Raw genomic sequence first — 16,639 nt, 5'->3', positions numbered from 1 at the left:
CAACAGCCTGCATGATCTATATGGTATGCATGGCGAATATTTGCGTGATGGACGTTTGCGTGAACATGAAATGCGGACATTACACATGAAGCAGCCGAGCTGTGGGGCTGGTGCTGAACAAAAACAAAATGAATGCTGAAGCGACTGCAAAAAACAAAACAAAAAACAGCGACCCATGTCAACAGTTTATGGAGCACCTTGATGATGCTTAGCCGTGTTATAGCCTATAGGTGTTTCCAGTGGGCAGTATCATCACTTGGCATGTAATTGATGCAACTACGAAACGAATCCGCTGGAATAAGCCTATTAGGGAAGAGCCCTCCCATCCTCACGCGCGCACCCAGACGTGCATGCAGTCATGTTTTCTGCTTCTGGGAAACAAGACAAAAAAACAAAATCTCTAACTCTGACTGTCTTCATATCTCCCCCACACACACCCGTGCACACATGCACACACATAGATACTTACAGGACATAACTTTCACTCATGCACCAAATGCACAATATAATTGCTCACTGGTAATGCATTTTATTTTATTAATTATACTTTATTTCCCCAGATGTGGTATTGTCGGTGACAAACGTTATTTACACAGACACATATTTAGTGTTGTTTTTTTATATAAAGGCAAGAATCACAATTACACAGTAGTGGGAGATGATAAAGAAAGCTATTGAAAAGGTAAACCTCACCATGGCAAAGCACAGTGAACTCAGCATATTAAAAGCGAGAAACAAATGTCAATTCCAAATTGTAATTTGTACTGTAAGAACTCTACAGAGTTCAGGGATCCACTGGGTCCAAGACCGGGCAGAGGCGTTGCAACAGGAGAGGCAACCCAGGCAGTGGAAGGGCCCCAAGAGACAGCTAACATTGGTCCATATCAATGACAACATGGTGTTGCCAATGGCTGTGTACACATAACATTGTGCATATTATGCATAATGTTATTGAATAGGCTACACTGCAAACATAAGTTAGTGCTGCCAAAGCCAATGTTAATTTCTCCCATTAGCAGTAGCTAGAATAATGCGTTTGTTGTCACATGACACCAAAATTCTGCTGTCAGCAGATGAGCTTGTTCTGTCCAAACTGTTACTACTTTGTATTTGGAAGAGTAAAATGTTATATCTCCTTGAATTTTCTGGTATAAATGTTACATCAAACTAAATGTTAGCATGAAGCATTGTTATTGCAATGAATGAATTAAGCCATAGGGGTCAGTAGCTCTGTGAGGGACTGGTAACCTGTCATGATTGTTTCACTAATTTCTTCCAAGTGCATGCTGGGATATGCCTCAGCCCCTTGTGACCCAGTGGGGGATTAAAGTAAAGAAAGTAAATGAATGACTCGGCTGTTGGAAACCAGGTCGTTCTCTTCTCTTCAGGCTGTGTGTGTCACAGTTCAGTCACCCAGCTCCAACTCCGTACTTTTCAACCATTATGTGTGCTTGCCTCTGCCTCACTCTGCCCGTCAAGTCACGCCCTCTCATCAAGCCAACACAACTCACCTGTGAACACAGCTGCTCCTCATCACCTGCAATCAGCCCAGCATATATTCACCCGCTCCACGCTCACTCCTTTGCCACGTTCTTCTCTCAGCACTTATTCCAGACTTTCCAGCCAGCACTTTCTCTCTGTCTCAGCCTGATCTCTTGGTTTCTACGCCTCCCAAAGTCTCTGTCCCTGTAAACCCGACGGCCTTCTGTCCTTGACCGAGTTCTGTTTGTCTTTTTCTCCTGGTTTTGTCTGCCTGTGTTTGTTTGTCGTGCCTCTGCCTCGTGCCTTGTGTCACCAGCTCACCTGACGCTGTTTCTCCCTCGACCACAAACCCTGTCAGCTCTCTGCTTCCGTTGTTCCAAAGTCACAGACTCCTCATGAGCCCTGCCTGACATATGTGTACCATGCCAGTACTTCCTTCCAACATATTTCTGGGCAACAAACTGAAACTCAAAAAGTACTTGTGTTTTTGTGAACACACCCACAAGTACTTTTTGAACACTCCCATGGAGGTTAAATACCTGGGTCTTGTTTGTCAGACTAGACTGAGGACAGACTGATGTGTTGCCAACTGACCGGCAAAACGTCTTCCTCGACAAATAAAAAGTCCAGTTGTCTTTGATCCAATTTGTTGCCCAGAAATAATGATGACCTGGATGAATGAGAATATCCATATGAAAACAAATATTTACAATAATCTCTCAATCTCTTTTCATTTCAGCATTTAGTGTCTAACAAATTTGGAGGATGCACTGGTCAATGAACGCACTGCCCATGCCTCCATATGTAGAGCTGGGGGTCCATTCACTGAGTGGCCTTCTCTGGACTATACTGCTCCTGTTTCTGTGGCACTGTTATCGCATGGGCTCTGATCTGCCAATCCCAGGCCATGCACACGCTGGAAAGCTCAAGTCAGGCTCACGGCGGTCCATGAAGTCCCGCGCTGGTAGCTGCGCTGGAACAAAGTGCAATGCACGGTCCAAGTTGTCAAGGAATGATCAAATTAGTCCCTTTATTTCCATGGAAACAGAGGAGGATGAGGAGCAGGGACAGGGTTACCTCACCCCTGTGCTGAGTCATGCATTGTTCCCGGCCCAAGCATCTGCAGAAGCCAATAAACTCTATGCAGCACTGCAAGAATATGCCAAACGCTACAGTTGGGTGGGCATGGGCCGCATTCATAAGGGTCTCCGTGAGCAGGTACAAGTTGTGCCCACTATTGGCAGTAATTCTTTACTTCTTCAAAATGTATTAGACTGAATTTTATTCTTGTCCCAAATTTAATTTTAATCAAAGTAGGAATCCAAACACCTCATGCTGAATTATTATTATCCTTAATTATTCTTGTTCAAGGGAAAGTGGAAGGAAGGAATTAATCATTGATTTCTCATCCTCATTTTTTGTTCTCTCTATAGGTCAGGCTAAATGATCTCTGTGCTATACAGAAGCCTCATCTCTTCTTCCTGCCAGATGTCCCAAGTGTTCCTTTCTTCCCACGTGACGCTCACCGACATGACATTGAGGTCTTGGAAGCCAGCTACCCTGTAATCTTGGCTGAATTTCAGGCTGTTTACCTGCGGGGCATCGATTCAAAACAAGGCTGGACCTGTTTGGGACCAAAGGTACACAACAATATTTTTCAGGGCCAATACGAGAAAGGAGCAGCACAGGGAACACTTTACTCCTCTGTATAAGATGGTTATCACGTGAAGTAGTAAAACATTATATCTGTTTCTTTAAATGTGGCACCAACATTTACTTGTACTTAAAAGTGAACTGATAAGAGTTTGGTGATCAAAGGTCAAAGGTCAAGGTTATGATGCATAGTGATTGAGATAAAATGTCACACAAATTGTTAATATTTTGTATGATTATGGATAAATAGGGACACAGTACAATCAATCCGTTGTATTTACCCCCTTGAGTCATATGATACCGAAGGGTTTTTGTGTGTTTCAGGGCCAGGCAGTGTTTCCCTTGTACAGTGCAGGAATCTCTGTGGCAGGAAACTGTCGCTCTTGTCCCTGCACCTACCGGACGCTTCTCTCCCTACGTACATTCATAAGCAGCAACTCTCTGGGATCTGCTGGATTTTGGCTGCTGGGGCCTGGAGCTACGCTGGGAAGTTCATATGGACCCACCAATACACGCCTCCGTTGTCATCTTGGTGAGTAAAACATTACATTCATCGTGGTTTGTCTGCATTTAACAACTCATGCCTTTGCTCCGCACATAATGCTTGAATATGCTGCAATGCACTCTGCAGTGACTGCTCTTATAGGCATCAGTGTTATGAAATGTCACTCCAATTTGAAACTTGTGTGTGCCAGACATTTTGTAGCAAAACATTTCAGATAAATCAGGTCACAAAGTGGTTTGAACCATATGGCTTGACTTAAAATTACTGCAATATAATGTAAATTCTGTATTCAGTCATGAATTCAGTACTTTAAATGTGGACCCCAGGACGACTAGCGGTGCTCTAGAGCGCAGCTAATGGGGATCCGAACAAATAAAACAAAATAAAACAAAAAAACTCTATGGGGTATTTTGCAAATGTCAGACTTTACTTAAAAAACGAAAGAAACACAATCCAATGAAATACTAAACTGTGGCATCATGTCGTATTTTGTGGGTCAAAGCTTTCTTAAACCCATTTTGTACTATGATCTGTCTGGTTTTAATCCTCTAATGTTGGTACCAGATTGCAAACTCTTCTGAGCTGAGTGAAAACGTGATAACAAAAGTAAAAACCATACTTCAACATTTTTAGGTCTGCAGACTCCTCCCCAGTGTGAACTGGTGGTAGGAGGGGAGCCTCAGTGCTGGTCAGAGGGACACTGCCTTCTGGTTGATGACTCGTTTCTTCACACCGTCTCCCACAAGGGTCAGTGAAAAAATAACGCGTGATTTTATGATGATATGTCTGGGGGACGGTAAAGCTTGAAAAATGGAAATAAGTGAAGAAATATTGTAGCAATTGTCACTTTAATTTTTAAAAACTGTGAAAACTTTTTGCTCATATTCGTATTTGTATCTGTGTTATTAAAGATTGCGTGCCAAATGCAATGCATAATCTCTGCACCCAAAACGGGCAGATTTAAGATTTAAGAGTCTTTAGGTTTTATTTATCATAAGTCTTTGTTATGAGTCATTCCCGGCACATGAATTTTAATGGCTTATGTTTTCTCTTAAAATGGTACCTGTGTGTTTTTAAAGGCCCTTCGGATGCTGGACCCCGCGTCATTTTGAGTGTGGACCTGTGGCATCCAAATGTGGCTGCAGCAGAGAGACAAGCTTTGGACTTCATGTTCAACCCTGACCTCTGAATCTGCTCCTGCAACAGACAACTTTCAGGGATGCCTTAACTTAGCCCTGCTTGTTGTGTGTCACGCATCTCATTCAAATTAATGGAACACTGTGTGAATTTGCCCTAAGAATTATACAAGCCATTAGCCACACTTTCAAGTGGTGTTGGGTTTATGGTCTTCACCAGGAAGTGCCCCTTGAATGCATTATTATGGATGCTGTTAGACAAAAGCTAGACAATTTGGCTGCAAACTACAATCTGACATCATATGAAAGCACAAAGAGATGTAACCTCAGCAAAGCAGATCTGGTGACTATTGTAAATCTTGCAGTAACACATTGATGTCACATATTATGCTCATGAATGCTATTTGCATGTGAAATCTATCTGTCATGAAAACTGGAGTTCAAGCTGCTGATGCATGTGCTAATATGCCTTCAGGATATGAGGCCATACATTATTTTGAAATATATGTATATTTATTATGGTTCAACCAAAAAACTGTGAAAAGATGAAAAACATAAATATAACATTTCAGTACATTTTTGTTTTTCAAAATGAATGCCAAAATATATTTAACGTTTGCATACTGTGGTTAATCTTTCTCTTATTATCCTCTATATGCCTTTATGTTTCTATCTATAAATATATTTTTTCTTTATTAATCATAATTGGTGGGTTGATGGTGGTTTACACATTATATGATATGCATATATCGGAGTTTTTGTCAATTTCACTTTTTCTTGAAATCCAAATAACAAATAAACATATAACATACATCAGTAGGTACTGACTCTTTGTATACAGTAGATTAATAACAGACTGAAAGGCACGAGAAATCATGAAGCAGAATTGTGGACTGACTATGAGTATCACTTTTTTGCTGATAAAGAACGCATGGAGGAGTGCTCTTATTTCACAACATACATAATGTGGGTGGGGAATCACTAAAATATTATTTTTATTGTGAAAACGCATATTGACTTTTTGGCCTATTGAAAAAAGAAAATATATATATATATATATAACGGTATTAAATGTCTTTTAAATATTGCTTAGAAAAAATAACATATTCCACTGAGCATTTCTTTTGATTAAAGCCCATTTGAACACAATTTTGAAAATACATTGTACGTGAAACTCTAACAGCTCTTTTTTGGTTACTTTTTCAGTCAGTAGATGAGAATTACTGTGGTGATTTTGTTTTATCTGCCATCTGTTCCTCTGAGGGTCCCATGATGAGGATTATACAGACTGAACTAATCCACCCCGTGAGACAGATTATTCCTGAGATTGTTTACATGTACTGGTATGTACATGCATGCTGTTTAATGATGTATGATTTGTTCATCTCTAGACATTTTCTTTATGAGCTGTTTGGAATTGATTCGAGGCAAAATTATTACTAAATTCATCAGCAAAATAACAACTCGAATACTGAATATCACTGTCAGATGTCATTCTCAGAGGACATCTGAGAATCTTATATTTCCTCAACTATCCACCCACTCATCACAAGTCAAGATTATTTGCTGTGTTATGCTAATACTGATCCCTGAATTGTTTCATCAAGCAATGTTATTTTTTATTCGGTGATTGTATGTAATTCTGTATGCTGTGTGGCTGTAGCCTCAACATTCATTTGAAAGACAAATATAGCTATTGTCACACTCAACGATATTCATGTTGTTCTTTTGTTATGCAACAGCTTTAGCAACATCAGTGGGATTATTTTCAGCAAAAGATGCCAAATGGATGCAGTTGATGATGGAAAAATAAATGTGGTGTTATTGTTGTTTCCAATCTGTCACTCCGAAATAACAGCAGTTACACGTGTTGAAATCTGGACTAATGTGTTTGGTAATTGTGCTCAACCACAACTCATGCTAGAATTAGTATTGATTATGAAATTTTATTTTTGAGGGTTCTTTTCAGACACATGTAAAAATACCCATCCAAAAGTGAAGCTGCATAGGTACACATAAAATTAATGAGTATGTTGGTGTCAATGAAGCTCACGCTACATGTTTGGTCATAGTGCTGGTGAAAACAGTAATGCAGTAATTATGGATCAACTCTTGACAATATTAAACTATGTATGTAGTAGAGGGCTGTACAATATATTACTCTCTGAGGAGATTGGGTAGTTGAATTGGGGTTGACATGATGCAGGACTTTCACACATGACATCACTTTTTATATTTGTTTCCCTTGAGAAACCTTAGTCACATCTTTATTGTGAGCATATAATTAAGATCCTCAAATCTTAGGGATGTACTGGGATTTCTTTTGCAAGAACAAAAAAAAAACTGGGGTTTTGGCAACCCAACCCAACCCAACCCAAACCTCCTCTTGAAACCCAAGTGTTTACCACCTGGTGTAGCCAATGTTCATATCTGGCCCTCTGAGTTGTGTTTCTCACGGCCTGCCCTAGGTGGGGTTCGAACGCTGGTCTCCTGCATGGCAGGTGACGATGCTAACCACTTCGCCAAGAGTTTAACAACCATTTGGCGAGTTAATTAGCATGTCCTTTTTTATGGGTGGAGTAAGTGCACATCCGTTACACTCACCCCTGCTGAACTCACTCCACCCAGGGCATCCGGGTCATGGCACCACTGTAGCCAATGTTCATATCTGGCCCTCTGCGTTGTGTTTCTCACGGCCTACCCTAGGTGGGGTCCGAACCCTGGTCTCCTGCATGGCAGGCGACGATGCTAACCGCTTTGCCAAGAGGTTGACAACTGCTTGGCAAGTTGGTTAGCACGTCCTTTTTTATGCGTGGATTGAGTGCACATCCGTTACACTGGCAAATGTTTTCAGTCTGATATTTTGTTGAATAAATTCACATGCTGTACTTGACTATCTGGAAAATAACATACTTATTGGATTTTTACCAGTATTCTATATCAAAACAGGGTGACTTACCCTTGCTGAATCGCTACTTGATCAAGATGGTCAGACTTCAAAACAAATTTGTCAACACCATTGATAACGAAACATTTACCTCCTGGTGAGATTGAGTTGTGGTTAGTAAAGGCATGGAAGTAGAGGACCCTGCTGTGATTGTGTTCTGTGTGTAGAGGATATTTTAATCTGCACATCACATTAAAAAGTTTCAGTTGATCAGTAATGTCCTTTTGATTGATACAATTTGCTGCTTTATTTGGCTTTATTTATATAGCAACTTTCATACAAACATGCAACTCAAAGCACCTGACTGGGCAAGAATTAAACAGCACAGACAAAAAGTTATAAGAACAAAACCATTACAGACACCCATCATAGCAAAGCAGGTGAGGAAATGCAGATCACTAAGGAGGATTGTCATTGTCATTGTCATTGTTCACAACCACCACGGCCTTGAAAGTCATCAGGAACATGCATCTGTGTCCCTGAGACCAGTCATTTTACTGGCTTGTTCATGTAACAAAGGATTAATTTATTTACACGTTACATACCTGTACTTGTATCTTCAAGAGTATGGGAAACTCTGAAAGCTTATTTTTTGAAAGGTCTAATATTTATGACATTGGAGTAATTTTGGATTAAACTGACAACCAAACATGGATGCATACAGTCTACTGGACAATGTTTGTGTTGCTTTTATTTGTTTATTTAGTCGGGACAATGCATATTAATGGACAGTGAGTGCAAGAGTACCCACTGTAAATACACCGGATTTAGCACATGTGCTAAATTACATCCGTAGTCCCCAAAACAAAACAACAATTAACATAAAAAGTCCATGTTCTAATCTCCAACCACAGTATATTTTAATCTTACATGACCAAATGCATCATACTCAACTACTGAACTGTCCATATTGTGAACACTCACAAGTTGTATACGTAACTAGGAGTCTGTCCTCATTTAACAACCACCCCATTTGATATTAACATGGTATGAGGCTCATATCTAGCCAGGCTAGCGCCGCCTACTGGTTCCGGCCAATTTCATTTGCCTCAAACATGTAGTCAGGACACTAGCAATGCGTTTCGGTTTGCTCCGTCCGCCAGAGCGGACGGACCAATCAGCGAACAGACGGGTAAGTGAAGGCGATGACGTTGAACTCAAGCGCTCAAGATTAACCTATGAGCTTAACCGGTGTATAGCACACGTGACCACCAAGCAGCAGCGATTAGTTGAAGCAAATGTAAGCAACCGCCTCCCGGAAGCAAACGAATCCCTATGGCTCGTGTTCAGACGCTATATGAAATGCAATGAAGTAAGCGGCTGATGCATCAGGCTAGCTCATATCGACCACAGTAGAAAAACAGACAAATATCTAAAGTTTACGGCTAAGGATGGCTACATAAATAAACTTAGTTTAGGCATTTATTTCCAAGAAGTACATGTAGCTGAGCAACCATACATCATTTGTCTATAGACTGTCTGATATGATTCATGAGAGCATCTCCTGAGAGGGCTTACATATGGACGAGGTGTACTGGACTTTTGCTGTCCTGGTTCCAGTTATAAACATATTGGGGGGTATGAAACTGTCATGGTTTGGTTAGGTTCAGGCACAAAACCAACTTGGTTGGGTTTAGAAAATAATCATGATTTGGGTTTCAAATGTTACCTAGGTCATCACACTGTCTAAAGAACTTTCTATCTAATTTCACTCATGTTTTTGATTACAAAGACTGGAAAAGATGTTTTGACACCATTTAGTTTTGTTTAAGTTCTTGAAGGCCAGTGCACTGCACAGCCAAACAGATTTGTACACTCTGTCCTGCACCCTTCAGCCAACATGCTTACCACCTGACTTGATGATCACAGACACCTCTAAACATACCTCTGCTACTTATTTATCTACAGTAGAACCATAACTGATCGATATCTCACAGAGAGAAAGCAGTGATGCCATTCAGTTAGAACAATAACATTGACAATGACTGCTCTGTAGGAGAGGTTAGGGGTAAAGGGTAGGCAGGGTTTGGGGTAAACTAGATTACAACAAACTTGCCAAATTTGATGACTGAAGAAGTCAGTTTTTTGACTTTCAAGAGGTACAGATTCAATTTGAACATTCAAAGTAATGCATTTTAACAAAAAAACATTTCTTTGTTGTCCACTTAACATTTATAAATGTGATCAACATGTATGAAATAAATGCCACTTAAATGACAGGAACATTTAGTAGTTATAAATAAGAAGTAGGTTGTCATCAGCATGAAGTCCAATAAAAATGCATCCGCCCATTTACATCCATTCATTCTGTTGTCCTCATTTCTGTGACATCATTTTCACAAACTCTGTAAAGAAAATGGACAAAAACGATGAGCTACAAACTTGTAGGTTAATACCAGTAAATCAAGTCAAGTCAGCATTTATTTGTTTAGCACATTTAGAACGACAGCAGTAAACCAAAGCGCTGAATGTTCTCTTAAAGCAGAAGTGAGTGATCCGGTCGTTTTCGCTAATGCTGCGTTCCAGGCAGGCTTTTGAAATCGTAAATTACAGCTTCAAGTCACAACTTACGACTTTGTAGCGTTCCAGGCAACCCACTCGTGTTTTTCCGACCTGTTTTACCGGTGAAAGTCACTATAACGGCCACTCGTAACTTCCGACTGGTGAACTCGTACCAGATCGAACTGGTACCACTTCACGGTCGGAAAAATACGAGTTTCCTTGAACGCACCATAACAGTCCTCGTCGCTACGTCACCACATTCACGGCGTTCCTTGGCTGCACACACAGCCCTGCATGCCGTTCTCTCTCCTCATTGGATAAAAACTGTAGGATACGATAAATGTTTTCTCTTCGGCTCAGAGCAGAGCAGAGGGACTGAGAGACCCGTGTTTCAGTCCAAACACTCTATGTAAGTGATTGCTGTCGGAAGATATAACTATTTAAGACTTATATTAACACAAATATATCACTCACTTCTGCTTTAACTCTCTTAACTATGAATTTGGTCTTAAACAAAAACGATTTATTTATTATTTCCATTATTTATTTTTAAATAAATAAATAGAACAACAACACAATTTATAAGCCTGTAAGATAGTTTGTATTTCTTATATTTCATCCAACCCTATGTGTGTCTTTTTGTATCTCACCCTCAAAGTCAACTGTTCCATCACCATTGTTATCAGCTTCTCTGACGACTGCATCAATTTCATTTTTGCTGGCATGTTCACCCAATAACTTCATCATGGCGTGCCGCAGCTCATCTGATGTGATTGACCCATCACCATCTATATCAAACTGTAAGGGAGGAAGAGAAAAATTCAGTATGTTCTTTGAATGTCCACCACGGGGTGCCAAAGACTAAAAAGAAAGCGCTCACCTCTCTGAAAGCGTCTTTAAGTTCCTTCAACCCAATCATCCCTGCAGTTTCAGCAAGAAGCTTGGGGGTCATCAGTTCCACAAAATCTTCAAAGTCCACTCTTCCCCCCACTGTGATGAGACAGAAGCCATGACCAATGTAAATGTTATATCAGGCATGAATTAGAAAACACAGTGGATTGAAATCCATTTACACAACATAGTGTTCTGTAAGGTTGATTTTTAGAGAGGGGTTAACCTGTGCTTTGAAGGAAAATTTGCAACTGAAGAACAGACCCTGAAAGTGCTCCTACACAGTTGCTCTTTCACTTTCACAAGATAGAAAATGCAAATGAAGAGCTCAGGAAACACATTTCCTGAAACTTTCTGAACACTCATTTACAGTAAGCATCAGTTTGTCAGATCAACACATCTTTTTTTTTTTTTTTTTTTTTTTTTAAGTTTTAAGTTATTTTTCTAACTTGCAAAAATACATTACAAATTGCTGATTGCATTGGCCTTACAATAATGCTAATTAATCGCAGGATTTTCATTTTCATTGTTCGTCAAGGTTCATCCCAAAGAAAGTTCTGTAAAAAAGCTTTTATTGTGTTTTTTGCTTTGACTTCACTGGAAGAGCTACTCACAATTCATGTTGATGTTCTGGCTCAGTTCAATCAGCTCCATCTCAGTCGGCATGTAACCCATCGTCCTCATCAGGTTCCCCAAGTCTTTGCAGCTTATGAAACCATCCTTGTCTTTGTCAAACTCTACAAAAGCCTCACGTAACTCTACAGAGAACACAGACACAGGGACATCGAGAATGGTATGTGACTTAATGTGAAAAGGTTTAAAAAATATCACATAGCATGAGGCATTTAAACAATTACCTTCTATCTCTTCGTGTGAAAGAGCTCTCGTCTGAAAAACAATGATATAGACACAGACATTATATTAGTTTGCTTTTTAAACAGAGCTTTGCAGAAAAATGTCTACAGTCGTCTCCATTGTGTCTCTCTGAAAGATATATTGACCTGTAGATGTGCTAAAAGCTCCATAAACAGAGGCATGAAAGATGAGTATAGTATAAGTGCAACCAATGCTGTAGATAACATCTATTCAGACTTGGCAACTTTTATTATTTTTTTTTTACATTCCTTGTGTGATTCTGAACTAAAAACGTTCAGTCTGAGCTGTGTAGATTTTACAAAAGTATGGTGCACCTACAATAATTGTATGTTTTTTCATTGTCACATTCTTATTCCAAAGTGTTGTTGTGTATCTCAAAATAATATTTAATATGCACCAGCACCATTCACAAAATGCCCTATAGATAATCTTTTATTACAGACTCAGGTCCATTATAAGGAGACAATACAAAGACACATACAATACAAGATAAAAAACACCATCATAAATTTAAAACACATACAGACACCTGTTCCAGTGTCTCCAAAGACCTGACAAGTATTTCGTATCACTGTGCGTAGCTAGTGCAACTATGATGCTATTGCTTGACTGGTTAATGATGAACAACATCATTATTCAGTTTTTAACACTTAGATATTTATTCTTTTGCACAATATTTTTTAATATATTGCAAGTATTTTAGATAGTGAAACCTCCTATGTCTGCATGTGTCTTGTATCTGGTTAGTCAAAATGCATGTATTTTGATGTAATCATAATAATATCTATGACTCCACTGTAGGCCTGCATTTTACAAAAATACTCTTAAAATCCAGATGATCACCTATTAATGTGTACAGTAGTTTTTACTCAGCAAAACGATTTGCTGACATTTTTTGAACTGTTTGTGCACATCTAATATCTATAAAAATGAGCATTGATACTTGAATTCAGTGCGTGAGTCTATATGTCATCTATTAAATCCCTGCTTAAAACATTTTATACTATATACATCATGTTCACTTTGGGATTACATCAGCAGGCAGTTCCTATAAAAAAAATTACTGGTCACAATATTACATAAGTGATGGTGAGTGCCAAATGCAACTTATATTTTTTATCTGTATTTTGGGTTACAGCAACTATAATCTTTGAAACCAGGAACAAATGCACAAAAACGGAGTGCCAAAGCATCCGCCTAATGCACCAGTTAAAAAGTTTGCCCTCCCACCTCTACTCCAGAACGGGGCTAGTCCTTTAAGCTTCTTTTCCCATTAGCTTAAAATACCACCATATAAAAATGAAAAAACAAAACAAAAAAACACCCTGAAAAATTAAAAACAAACAATAAAAAACAAATTATCAACAAACAAACAAAAAATACCTTGTTTTATAAACGATAAAAGTAATATTTATATTCCACAAATCAATCAAAAATGAAAAGAAGCATACATTAATAATTCATGCAATACTTTAAATACTTAAAGATACAAAAAAATAATGAAAAACTGCCATAACATCATAAACTGTACTACAAGATGACAAAACCATAGAACAGATGAAACATTTCTAACTCACTTGTCTCCTTGTTCCTCCTCTGAGAAAGATGCAGGCTTGTTTAAGACTCATTATGGCAGCCTTCGTCGAAATCCTGAGCAACTCTTTGTGAATTCTCTCCGTTTTTCAAAAGATAAAAAATTCACTGTTTCATATTTTCCTGTATCATCTGGTTCCAGTGCCACCATGTGTGTGTGTGTAAATCGTAATCAGTGGTGATCTGCGTATGCCACAGAGGAGGGATGAGGTCCCTTATGGATTATCTCTGTGGCTTTGGTCTGGAAAAGAAAGATAGGCTTAATGCTGCACATATACACAATTTCATATGGACAGCCACAGATTATGGTTATTTTTGTTTTTGTGTCTTAATGTTATAGAACATATCACTTTTTAACAGAGTAAATGTAATGTATTAAATACTGTTATGATTTACAAATATTCACTCATGATGAATTAAAAAAAATGCAGTTCCACCACCTCCTTGGGTTTCAGTTTTTATTCATTTGGTAAAGGAAACCCGTCCCATACATAATACACATCTGTGTTCTTATATTGTTAAGTTTGTTGACTATGGGAATTGAACCTTTTTTTAAAAATATTTTTTATCTGTATCCCTTCATAACATACAACAGATGGGGATGTATAGAGACATAAAAAATCTCATTTTACTAGGACTGTGAATCACAGCATGCTAGTGCATAATATGTATTATGGATGCAGTTTTTTTATGTAACAAAATTAAAGTATTATTTTACTGCTTTATAGGCTGTGATTATGATTTAACATTAACCTCAATGAATGGATTAAATGAACGGTCAATCTCAGCATGCAAGTTATCTGATTATTAAAGACGTGCAGTTATAATGCTTGTTCAATATAATAATTAAAAGTATCTACATTATCAACCTATTACATAACCATGGCAACTTAAGGAGATATCCTTAACCGTACACGCAAGGATCACATTTGTAGTTGAACTGTTTGCTGATGTTCATGAGAAGCCCGTGAATGAAATAGCAGAGCACGTGATCAGTCTCATTACACAGAAGCAACATGCACACTAATTTAAAACGTCATGAATTTGGTCTGGCTGCATGTGGTGTATACGTGAACTGGATCAGCATTAACTGCCATCCTGAGCAGGATGGCAGTTAATACCATGAAATCACTTTTTCTATCTTTTTACATAACAGCATTGATTCTGGTCATATAGCGTATGTACTGTATGTTCACTGCACGGAGACAGATCAAGATTAATCACACGCACATTTCTCTCACTCACTTACAGACTTCTTTTGAAAAAAAAAGAGGAAATGCTCATTATTTTAATGGCATTCTTCGATAGTAGGTCTATAATTAAAAGCAGGTAATGTATGAATATGAAAAATGAGGGGCTGAATAGGTTGTGTCCATCGCACTGACTGATCTGATTATCAGAGTTGCATTAAAAAATATATACATATAATTTAATGTATTTCCCATAAAAGCTCTGGCTCAAAGCATTAGGCTATCTATTTATATATTCTGTATCCTGGGGGAGACTCTTTTTCATGCCTTTTTCATCATTTCATCAGTTAAGAATTTAAAGTTTAGCAGGTGTTGTGTTGCTAGTGTTTTTTTTTCAGGGAAGTAGGAGATGGAGAAGAAAAAAATCCATAAAATGCTGTGTCTAAAAATATTTGCCCCTCCCTTGTAAAATGCCAATGCAAATCTAAGCTTTAGAGTGGGTGTATTTCTGCTTCCCATCCACTGGCTGTCTCTCTCATACTCATCTTCACTCTCAACAAGATGGACAAACTGTCTGTTCTGCTGACAGCGCTCTGTCTGCCCTGTACTGTAAGTTGCTCTTTGCTAGTGCTTCACAAAAAAAATGCATGTGCCAAATGTTCTGGCATTGCTCCTCTTTCATTCCCATCTCTCTCTTTTTATTGTGCAGGTTTGAATGGCCAGGCAATGGAGTCCATTCCCTCCACTGCAATGCTGAAAAGGCCTTCAGAAGCCCTCAGTCTTTCCTGCAGGGGAAGTGGATTTGACTTCAGTACTAAGGGAATGCACTGGATCAGACAACCAGCAGGAAAAGCTTTGTAATGGCTGGGGCTCATATACTATGATGCAAGTAAAACTCAGTATGCCAGCAGTTTGCAAGGGTGTATAGAAATCACCAGAGAAAACAGCAAGAGCTTGGTGCATCTGAGACTGTCTGGTTTAAAGCCAGAGGACTCTGCTGTGTATTACTGTGCAAGAAACCCACACTGGTCAAAATCAGCAAAGGAGCTGTACAAAAACCTCAAATAATCTGTGATGGTCGACAGGGGGCAGCAGCACATCAGAAACGATAAAAGAGTTTGGCCTCACTGACACAAAAGCACCAGCTGAGGCTGTGGTTTGCGACTTCCCCATACCTCTTCTTCTTCTTTTTTATACCAACATGTGCGTTTATGCCGCAATTTAGTGGTGAATAATATTCCCATCAGGCATGAATGAAACATTTGTCTGTTAGATATCCACCTGCCCGAAGCAGTTAAACTGCTAAAATGGCTCTTTGCAAGATGTGACAACAACTATGTCTCATCCAGACCAAGGCTAAGACCATTTCATCCTTTATAAATTTAATTTTTCTCCTTAAAGCTTTTATTAACTTGTTTAGGGAATCAACATGATAAAACAAGCGCCTCTGACAGCCCATAAAAGCCCCTGCTGCATCTAAAAACTCACAGAATCTGCAGTAAAAATCACAAAGGACTGACACAAATATGAGGTCCATTCCCATTGACATCCATATCAGAGGCTCAATCATTGCCACCCTCCTTTTATATCCCATCAGTGTCCCTCATTATGCAAAGTGAACTTCCTCACAGTCTGATATAAAGACTTGACATCATGCTGTCAGTTACAGTAGAAGAAGAGAAGCTCCCATCAGATCAGCTCCAACACCAACCATGTTCTCTGTAGCTCTGCTGCTGCTGCTGGCTGCTGGATCCTGTGAGTCTCTCTGAGACACAGACACTGACAGTATGATCACAGCTCACTGACTGTTTATACTGACTCATTACTCAACATGTTTTCCTCCACAGGTGTGAAGTGTGAACAG

General features: G+C 39.0%; 2 protein-coding genes across 2 annotated transcripts; one reads left to right on the top strand and one right to left on the bottom strand.

Annotated features, from left to right (window-relative positions):
- Nucleotides 1-2,247: 2,247 nt before the first annotated feature.
- On the top strand, nt 2,248-4,829 carry asphd1 (aspartate beta-hydroxylase domain containing 1; the record flags this gene model as incomplete). Its single annotated transcript, XM_083976444.1, has 5 exons — nt 2,248-2,700; nt 2,916-3,122; nt 3,460-3,667; nt 4,274-4,387; nt 4,720-4,829. The coding sequence occupies 5 exons, from the start codon at nt 2,248-2,250 to the stop codon at nt 4,827-4,829; spliced, it is 1,092 nt and encodes a 363-aa protein (XP_083832570.1).
- Nucleotides 4,830-10,039: 5,210 nt separating this feature from the next.
- On the bottom strand, nt 10,040-13,620 carry cabp5b (calcium binding protein 5b; the record flags this gene model as incomplete). Its single annotated transcript, XM_083976849.1, has 6 exons — nt 10,040-10,068; nt 10,876-11,023; nt 11,106-11,215; nt 11,731-11,874; nt 11,974-12,004; nt 13,570-13,620. The coding sequence occupies 6 exons, from the start codon at nt 13,618-13,620 to the stop codon at nt 10,040-10,042; spliced, it is 513 nt and encodes a 170-aa protein (XP_083832975.1).
- Between the last annotated feature and the right edge of the window lie 3,019 nt (nt 13,621-16,639).

This window comes from Trachurus trachurus (assembly GCF_905171665.1).
Source record: "Trachurus trachurus genome assembly, chromosome: 8".
Taxonomy (NCBI): Eukaryota; Metazoa; Chordata; class Actinopteri; order Carangiformes; family Carangidae; genus Trachurus; species Trachurus trachurus.
Note: the sequence above shows the minus strand (reverse complement) of the source record. Positions and strands in the feature narration are given on the sequence as shown.